This window comes from Chondrus crispus, genomic scaffold, assembly GCF_000350225.1.
Source record: "Chondrus crispus Stackhouse genomic scaffold, scaffold_23, whole genome shotgun sequence".
NCBI classification, from domain to species: Eukaryota; Rhodophyta; class Florideophyceae; order Gigartinales; family Gigartinaceae; genus Chondrus; species Chondrus crispus.
The window spans coordinates 193,178-201,883 of NW_005179131.1; the positions used below are offsets into that span (position 1 = coordinate 193,178).

Here is an 8,706-nt window from a genome sequence, read left to right on the forward strand (position 1 = left end):
TCAGTGCAGTGGTCCGCAACAGTACAGTAATGTGCGCATGTACTGTAAGCTACCCCGATGCTGTCGACAGTGTTGCCCATTGCTTCAGCGCCACGTGCATATACACGATTTGTCAACAGGTACCAAGAAATTTTTTCTGGCAGATGCCAAGTGTGCTGTCGGTGGCGCGTCCCGAGCCACTAAATGGAGATCACCCTAGATCGCACCTGGCTGGCCCTTGGCAACGTTTCCGCCATTTTCGCCCATCAATCTTCCTCTTCGGTAAAGCTCAATCCCATACCTCAAATCAAGGAATAATGCCTCCCTCCTCTTCTATTAACCCTTGTGTCGCGACAGCCATCGTATTCTCCGTCTGCTATCCCATTCCAGTCTCCAGTCTCCCAAGGTCTGCGCTTCTATTCCTTTTTTCTCTTCCCCCCTGCGCCTGCACGTAAGCAAACTTGCCGGGCATAAAACAATGAACTTAGCTATCACCTCCACGCGCACTTTGCTGCGCCGCAGCGTCGGCAAAGTATCCAAAAGGGAACTTGCTATGGCTGCTGCCGCGGAGCCTGAACTAAAGACGACCATTCTTCACGACAAGCATGTCGACCTGGGTGGTAAGATGGTTCCATTTGCCGGGTATGCCATGCCTGTGCAATACCCGGACGGAATCAAAGACTCGCACCTTTTCGTGCGCTCCTCCGCCGGCCTGTTTGATGTATCTCACATGGGACAGGTGCGCCTGCATGGCGCTGACCGCGTTCGTTTCATTGAGAAGCTAGTTGTCGGCGATATCGCTGGTCTGGACGAAGGCACTGGAGTGCTATCAGTTCTGACAACGGAGAGCGGTGGTATCATCGATGACACTATCGTGTCAAATTTGGGTGGCAACCTTCATGGAATGGTGATTAATGCCGGGTGTAAGGACAAGGACGTCAAGCACATGCGCGAACACTTGGCGGAGGCCAAGCAGGCTGGGATGGATGTGGACCTTGAGGTGGTCGAGGACCACGAGCTCTTGGCGCTACAAGGGCCCAAAGCTATGGAGACGATGCAAAAGTTTAGCCCTAATCATGACTTTGTCAAGATGGCGTTCATGTCAGGTGTTAATATTGATGTGATGGGAATTCCGTGCCATGTGACGCGGTGCGGTTACACCGGGGAGGATGGGTTCGAGCTGTCCGTGCCTGGGGACAGAGCGTTGGAGGTATTCGAGGGGTTGATTGCAGAAGACGCGGTGCGGCCAGTGGGGCTTGGAGCGCGTGACTCGTTGCGGCTTGAGGCGGGGTTGTGCTTGTACGGGAATGACATTGATGACAGTACGACGCCCATAGAGGCGGGGCTGACTTGGACGGTCGGAAAACGGCGTCGTGAGAGCGGAGGGTTCCTGGGGGCGGACGTTATCCTGGGTCAAATCAAGAACGGGACGTCGCGACGACGGATGGGATTTGTGATGGAGAAGGGGGCGCCGGCACGTGGTGGGGAGGCGCTGATGAACGAGGAGGGAGCGGTTGTCGGGAAAGTGACCAGCGGCGGTTTTAGTCCGTCGCTCGGGAAGGCAATTGGGATGGGGTACGCGGACAAGCCGTTCAACAAGAGTAAGACGAAGCTCGCGGTGCAGGTGCGATCGAGGACGAACGCGGTCGAGGTTCGCAAGATGCCTTTGGTTCCTGCCAGCTACTACAGCGTGCCCGAGTAGGAGGGGGCTGTATCCTTCTGTAAACGCAGTAAGGACTTACTGTACAGCACTAGTGTATGACTTACACTACTACTGTATGTCGACAGAATGTAAGCAGGTTTTTTTTAGGGTGTGGCAACCGGCGGGTTCGAAGTTCCTCGCGAGCGAACGTGGACGACGCCGGCGGGCGAGGGAGGCGCGCGCGCAGGGAGGAAGCGAGGGCGAGGGTCTCTCTGAAGGGCGGCTCCGTTGGCGATGCTCCCCGAACCGATGATCCCCGCCTCTGGGGATCTGTCGGGGGCTGCCTTTATTATCTCAAGGCTAACTGTCGCGCGCGGTAGTGGCATTTCGCTTCGCTCTTGAAACGAAAGGCTGGCAGGGGCCGCTCTCCGTCTCACAGCACTGGGCCCTTGGCCGGGCCACCGATGTGCCTGACACGACGGAGCCCTCCCCCGCACTACACCTCGGGCCTTCACGCATCCGGTCGCCTCGAGTAGACCAGAGCGCCCTTGCCCGCGAGGCACGTCGACCGGATGCGATCGACGAAGAGCCGCAGCGCGACGCAGGGCGGTAGTACCGACTCGGTACAAGGGTAGGGTGGCAGGCTCTGGCGCTGTGGGCCGAGGCTCGTGCCTTTGACCCCGCGGGCTCTTCAGCGGGGCGTTCAGATGAGATGTGAGGTGGCTGCTCCACGTCAGCGGGGCAGGCAGTGTGAATGCGAGGGGGTGCGAGGGGGTGTGAGGGGCGTTATTTCGGACATGTGCACTATCTTGGTCGCCGTTGTAAAGCCGTGCGCGAATATACTGTGGCAAGTATGGCGACGCGCGATAGGACGCCGGTGCGCTCTCAGCACATCGAACCGTGTGAAAAGTCACATCGGCTGGCGACGATTGAGACGTTACCGGCCTCACAAAGAAGAGCGCCGCGAAGCAGAGTGGCGAAACCCCGAGGCGAGACCCAATGCGAAACGTGAACGCTCTCAGCGGTGTCTCCCGAACGCCAGGCATCTTCCCAAAGCCACTGTGTTGCATCTGATTTGCGTTGCACGTGCCGTCCAATCGCCGGGCGTGTGCGCCCGCATTCTTCAGAAAAATACGACGCACAAATCAGTTTTGTACACCCGAAGTAATATAAGGCCGCCCCACCGCCACCCTGCCATGCAATTGGTCCTCCCCCCTCTGCCTCACCATGGCACCGACCCGCACCGCACCCGGCCCTGCTCCCTCACATAACCGTCGCAAAACACATCCTGCCATCCCTTTCCCTCCTGCACCCCCTACCTCACCAATTTCACTCCCCCGCCTCCTCCCCTCCCCCCCCCCCTCCCTACCTATCCACCCCCCACTCCACTCTCCAACATCAACCTTCCATCACCCGCGCTATCCGGCCACCCTTGCCACCCCACACCATCCGGCCCCACCTCAACGATTTCGGCCACCCCATCTCCTAGGGTCGGGGCGCCCCACGCGCCAGCCCCTGCCCCGACCTCGCGCGCCCCCCCCTCCACCATCTTCGAAGAGGAGCTGCACTTCGTCCGCGTCCACTCCACCCGCGCCCCCGACCAAGAGGCCACGACTATCCACCCGCCCTTCCCCGACGACCTCTCGGATTCCGACACCGCGTCTGCCCCGCCTACCCCCGACAGCCACCGCCTCCTTCACCGCCACTCTAAGCAATTCGCAAAAGCCCACACGAGCATCGGCGAGAGACGTCGCCCGTTTTCAAAGCGCCCACCCCCCCATCCGGCAAATCTCTCTGCTGCCGCCCCGCCCCCGACCCGTCAGCGAGCCCGCCCGCATCCTGTGGGAGACGACAGCCCTTCTTCGGACATCGACGACGACGACGACGACGCCGCCACTAACGTCACCCTCGGCACAGACCGCTCTATCTCCTCGCGGAGCTCAGGCAGTCGCCGCCGTCGCGCGAAAATGGCCGCGAAAGTCGTGTCAAAGCCCATCAAGAAGAGCTATGTTGGCATGGTCGCAGGTTTGGCGAGCACCGTCGGCCTGGGGCAGGCTATGTTTTTGAAAGCTACTTATCAGTCCCCACCGGACGCCCGTGGGCCCCGTTCCGGTGTCGAGCGCCCCGTCGCTAGGCTGAACACTCAGACACTGTCTAGCTCCGAGGGGCATGTCACTCGCATTCTTACCGCTTCGGACGACGCGCGTGTTTCTCATCATGCAGGCGCAGCTGGCGCCTCCGTGTCGACGCAGAGTGCTGTCAATGACGCGGTTGATGCCGCGGTTGAAAGCGTTAGAGCGCAATTGGGTAACATTGATCTTTCGCCAACTGTTGAAAAGCACGGCACAAAGACCGTCACGAAGCATAAACGCATTTTGATTATCGGCGATTCTTTGGTCAGCGGCGTTGGAGGGCTGTCCAGTTTTGAGGATGGCCCCAGTGATGGACCGGCTCTCCCGCGACAGGTCGCGCGGTATTTGTCGGAGATGCTTAACGTGGATGTGCAATGGAATGCCTTGAGTTTGACAGGTGGCGATGTGCGCATGCTGAAGAGGAAGATCGTACCCATGCTCACCAGGGAGAAGGAACGGGGCACAATTGGCGACATTTCTGCCGTCGTTCTTGTCACTGGCGTGAACGACTGGAAACGAATTTCTCCAATCCGCACCGCCAACAAGTTTCGTGAGGATCTTGCCGAGTTTGTTATTAAGATTCGTGAGCAGCTTGGTGACGATGTGAGCGTTTTCTTGCCGGCCATTCCTGGCGTACATCACACGCCTCGATTCCATGAGCCCTTGCGATCGATCGTCATCTTTTTAAATGACTACTGGGACTCGCAAAAGTTGCAACTCTCTCGAAGCATGGCTGGGGTCTACTTTGTTGGCCAACCACCAAACCATGAGTGGGGAACAAACCCTGTCCAATTTTTCTCGACGCTTGACAGGGTGCATCCCTCAGAGCTTGGGTATGATCGATGGGCCGAGCGAATCGCTGAGCACATGGTCAGCGCATTTGAAAAGATTGCCAGTGCTGCGAAAGAAACTGTTGCCAAGGCTTCAATATCTGCGTCTTCCACCTTGGTAAAGGCGACGACCTCGGCATCATCTGTGGTGGCAAACGCTACACAAAGAGCGGCAGGCGCTGCTTCCAGAGCGGTGCAAGTAACACAGAAGTCAACCGAAGCCGTTAAGCATATTGCCACTAAGTCCAATGATGGCGCTGCTGTGCCTATGACTGCCCATGCTCTCGGCGGTGTCAAGCCTTCTGAACAGAACAAGTCGCCATCGTCATGAGGTTAAGAGGTTAGGCAGAGTAAGGACACACTTCAATGACGAAGATGCATTTGCTCTGCCATTTTCACATGTGGAAAGAATGAAGGTATGTAGTTTGGGGAGGAGCCAAGCGCGGTTCACAAGGGGGAGTGGGAAGACAAGCACAGCTCTGACCACTAGTTGGACTTTGCTGTCAGGTTTTGAGGCTATTAAGATTAACTGCCGCAGTGAGTGGCTAGGCACCGGTAGACGTGGGTCCGTGTGCGACGTTTTGGGTTCGCTAGATAGCGGCGTTACAATCAAATACCATTGACTTTTTTTTACTTACATCAAACAGAAACGTATTGCAGTGAGGTGAGTATGCGCTTAAAGATAAATCTTTGCATAATATATCTTTGTGAGTTGCAGGGCTCTCCCGCGCCTTGTAAATTGTATGTCATCCGTTGACCAAAGGTCGAAATACAAAGCTTCTGGCGTTTGTTCAAGAGCAGTAATGCCTTGTAAAGTCAATTGCACCTGAAAAAAAGAAAAGAAGCTTGCAAGTCTTGCCTTTGTGCATCTGGTGCCTGACAATTGGGGTGCGGTCAGGGGCACAAGATAACGTTATCAAGCATAGACATGTTTCAAGAACTCTGGCAATGCTTAGGTTGTAGAATACCGGCATCGTACATGTCGACATACAGCGTAACAGCAGAGAAGTGTGAGTGGAGGTGTGGAGTAGAGGATGTTGACAGGGTTCAGGGTTCTCTGGAGAGCCAGAAAAACGAGTATTATTGGTCAAAAAAAGAACCGGCATCACACTAATTTCCGTTGGAGGCTGAATGGCTGGCACAGACGCTACGCGGCAGGCGCCCGTGCCTGTCGGACATTCCTTACAAGGTGGCCAGCTCACGCCGGCGGGCAGCGCGAACGCAGACGGCATCGCAGTTTCGTCGCTCAACTACGGCGAACGTCGCGGCACTCCCCCCAGTTCCTTGAGCTGGAGGAGAAGCCTGAATGGGGATCCAAGACGGGAGCATCCAACAATCCCCACTGTTCTTGTTGGCGAGGACCCTATTCCAGAACAATAGTGAGCAAACACCCGCGTCCCGCACTGTCGCCCCATCGCCACCTTCCGAGTACGGCCTCCATTCCCTGCAAGACAACTGCCGGCGAAGGTCTCGAAACGACCCCATCGATAGCGTCATTCGTAATGCGCTATCCTCGACGATGGGCGCTAGCGTGGTCGCCACAGTGGTGACGCCGCTGGACGTTGTCAAGGTTCGTCTGCAAGCCCATGTATGTCCCGTCGGCGGCCACTCCCCGTGTGAAGATCCCAAGCATGTGGAGGGCTCTTTAGATGCCGCGCGAAAAATCGTTCGCTCGGAGGGCGTGCGCGGCTTGTGGCGGGGGCTGAACGTCACGCTGTTGATGGCCATTCCGACCACGGGTGTTTACTTTACCCTGTACGAGGCGTTTCGGGAAAAAATTGGCAACTCGTTCCCCGAGGCCTCAAAGCCCGCCTCGGCCATCGCCGCTGGGGCGATGGCAAGGACGGCGGCATGTTCGGTGGCTAGTCCTTTAGAGCTTGCACGAACTAGTCTACAAGCGGGGGTCGGTGGGCCGAACGCGACTGTGCTTTCGGTTTTGAAGCATGTCAAAAACACGGATGGGTGGTCGGCGCTTTGGCGTGGGTTGGGACCAACGCTGCTGCGCGATGCTCCGTTTTCCGCAATCTATTGGAGTGTATATGAGACTCTCAAGGATCCGCAGACATCTGTGCTGCCAAAACCGCTTTTCGCGTCAGGTACCTCATACAGCGTGTATCTGTGCGCTGGAATTGGAGCAGGTGGTTTGGCGGCTTTGTGCACGGTTCCAGCGGACGTCGTCAAGACAAGGAGGCAGGCATCTTTTGCACGCGGTGCAGATGGGCGGTCGGTCGCCCCCAGAGCGATGACTATTGCAAGACAGATTATATCTGATGAAGGGATTCGTGGACTGTTTCGCGGTGCTGGACCACGAATTGCGAAAGTGGCTCCCGCGTGCGCAATTATGATGGGTTCATATGAGATTTTCAGAAAGGTTTTTGGCGGGACAGCATGACGCCCGCGTTTGTTGGCCGAGGGAAGAAATGTTTTGCGGCGGGCGCGGGTCCGCGAATCACGGGGCGCAGTTGGGAGATACGGGGAGGGTCCGTGGACTCTTGCCTTTGCGATTTTGTCATGTCCTCGCGGGCAGGAAACCTCCGAACGTTTCGGACACGGGTAGGGTGTGTGCCTATTCCATTGAATACTACTGGTTATCCCACTACTGTTGGGACGCTACAGCGTGCCTCAAACATTCAAGTGTAATACTGCAAATCCGGAGAGATAGCGTACCACACGCAGCCAAATTACATGACTCCATTGTCCGCCGACAAACAGCAAGCGCGGATCACGGGTGGCTAGTTCTAATAATTTGCTGTCCAGCGGGATTCATTCGCTTCTAACTTTGGATGGCAAATAGTTTTTGCTACCGTACGAGAAAACGAAACATGTAAAACAAAAATGACTAAAAACGGTTGATTTCAATGACAGGCGTCAGAACAAGAACAAGCAACGCAACCGAACTAGACAAAGACCTTGCTAAAGTTTGTGCCGCCTCGGCTGAGTGTAAAGACTCGTACGTAAGACGTGGAGCTCAGGCGCGCACCGTTCGTTTACAGAGATCGGGCCTACACATTATTCATGGGTTTCGTTCAATTCCACTCCTACGCAAACACAGTGAAAAAAGCACGTCTCTTGGTACGGACGGCAAAGCGTTTTGTGTCAAGAGATGCTAAATCTCGTGCACGGCTCGTTGATCCATGGCGGGCACCACACGGAAGCAATGTCAACTAAAAATTACTTGTCGGATCCTTGAAAAACAAAATTGGCGATAAAAGGCAGGCGTGCTCCGAGGAGTTATCCAACGTCGGCAATCTCATAGGATTCCACGGGGCCCTACACGATGCGTGGCCTAAGCACATGAAAGAGACACAAAGAAAAAACTCCATCCATGGTCAGTTTTCTCAGAAAAAACATCAGTGTATGTTGCAGGACAGGCTCCACCCGCGTCTCCCCGCCCTTCGGCCGGTCGCGGTCTTTTCCACCCACGCCGTGAGCAAAAACGAGTCGTCCCGTAAAGCTCAAACCAGCTAAAAAAAAGGGGGGAAAACCAAGGAACACTGCCCTTCCCCCAGGGCTTCCGGTTCCAGCTCGGGCCGCGCACGTCATCCTTGCCCTAATCGAGACCGTCACGATACAAGGACGGACCTTTCATGCCCGCCACGCACGCTTCCACGGCTACAGACATGAGCTCCGGTCTCAAGGCAAGCCTCCCCCCTCCCTCCCCCCCTTTCGAGAGGTTGAACGACGAGTGTTCGGCACACATCGCAACGGCACCTCGCCTACCCATCAACCCGGACAGTCTCCATCAACGAGCTCTACCTTCCCCCCCTTGTTCTCCCTCCCCCCTCCCTCCCCTCCCCCACGCGATCACGCACGGCCCCCAGGCTTGCTCACGACCCGGGCACGCCGCGGGGACGCACTCCCTTGCGGGCATATCTTCTTTCTGTGTTTTTGTATAGCGCTGTGGAAGACCGTCGAAAAGACACGCGCTTTTTTCAGTACGCCACGCGGAAATCCGCGCTAGGGGATTAGGGATTGGGCGCAGAAGGCGCGACGACGCAGCGATCGTGCCGAGGCAGTCTCAAGCCGCGACGCCGCTAGTCCGCGCCCCGGTGAGTGCGGCGTGCGCGCATCGTGGCAGAGCCGGGGGGGGGTGTGTGTGGGATGCACGATGATCACGGTTGGG

At 56.7% G+C, this 8,706-nt stretch overlaps 6 protein-coding genes; 5 read left to right on the forward strand and 1 right to left on the reverse strand.

The window, feature by feature from the left end:
• Positions 1–143: 143 nt before the first annotated feature.
• CHC_T00004370001 (hypothetical protein) lies at positions 144–434 on the forward strand. Its single transcript, XM_005716191.1, has one exon. The coding sequence runs from the start codon at positions 144–146 to the stop codon at positions 432–434; it is 291 nt and encodes a 96-aa protein (XP_005716248.1).
• A 23-nt stretch (positions 435–457) lies between these two features.
• CHC_T00008727001 (aminomethyltransferase) lies at positions 458–1,681 on the forward strand. Its single transcript, XM_005716192.1, has one exon. The coding sequence runs from the start codon at positions 458–460 to the stop codon at positions 1,679–1,681; it is 1,224 nt and encodes a 407-aa protein (XP_005716249.1).
• Positions 1,682–3,636: 1,955 nt separating this feature from the next.
• CHC_T00004371001 (hypothetical protein) lies at positions 3,637–5,353 on the forward strand. XM_005716193.1 is given in 2 exon segments: positions 3,637–4,914; positions 4,915–5,353. The coding sequence occupies 1 exon segment, from the start codon at positions 3,637–3,639 to the stop codon at positions 4,912–4,914; it is 1,278 nt and encodes a 425-aa protein (XP_005716250.1). The 3' UTR covers positions 4,915–5,353.
• A 21-nt stretch (positions 5,354–5,374) lies between these two features.
• On the reverse strand, positions 5,375–5,815 carry CHC_T00004372001 (hypothetical protein). Its single transcript, XM_005716194.1, has one exon. The coding sequence runs from the start codon at positions 5,813–5,815 to the stop codon at positions 5,375–5,377; it is 441 nt and encodes a 146-aa protein (XP_005716251.1).
• Positions 5,816–5,889: 74 nt separating this feature from the next.
• On the forward strand, positions 5,890–7,442 carry CHC_T00008818001 (Mitochondrial substrate carrier family protein). XM_005716195.1 is given in 2 exon segments: positions 5,890–6,975; positions 6,976–7,442. 1 exon segment carries the CDS (start codon positions 5,890–5,892, stop codon positions 6,973–6,975), a length of 1,086 nt encoding a protein of 361 aa, XP_005716252.1. The 3' UTR covers positions 6,976–7,442.
• Positions 7,443–8,684: 1,242 nt separating this feature from the next.
• The window catches only part of CHC_T00004373001 (hypothetical protein), an 883-nt gene continuing 861 nt past the window's right edge, over positions 8,685–8,706 (forward strand). Inside the window, exon 1 of the mRNA XM_005716196.1 lies at positions 8,685–8,706. This exon is cut by the window's right edge and continues 251 nt beyond it. Coding sequence (XP_005716253.1) covers positions 8,685–8,706 — 22 coding nt within the window.

What these genes read in the sequence shown, in the direction of transcription:
- CHC_T00004370001 (XM_005716191.1), top strand. Translation starts at nt 144, where the DNA reads ATGCCAAGTGTGCTGTCGGTGGCGCGTCCCGAGCCACTAAATGGAGAT.
- CHC_T00008727001 (XM_005716192.1), top strand. Translation starts at nt 458, where the DNA reads ATGAACTTAGCTATCACCTCCACGCGCACTTTGCTGCGCCGCAGCGTC.
- CHC_T00004371001 (XM_005716193.1), top strand. Translation starts at nt 3,637, where the DNA reads ATGGTCGCAGGTTTGGCGAGCACCGTCGGCCTGGGGCAGGCTATGTTT.
- CHC_T00004372001 (XM_005716194.1), bottom strand. Translation starts at nt 5,815, where the DNA reads ATGCCGTCTGCGTTCGCGCTGCCCGCCGGCGTGAGCTGGCCACCTTGT.
- CHC_T00008818001 (XM_005716195.1), top strand. Translation starts at nt 5,890, where the DNA reads ATGGGGATCCAAGACGGGAGCATCCAACAATCCCCACTGTTCTTGTTG.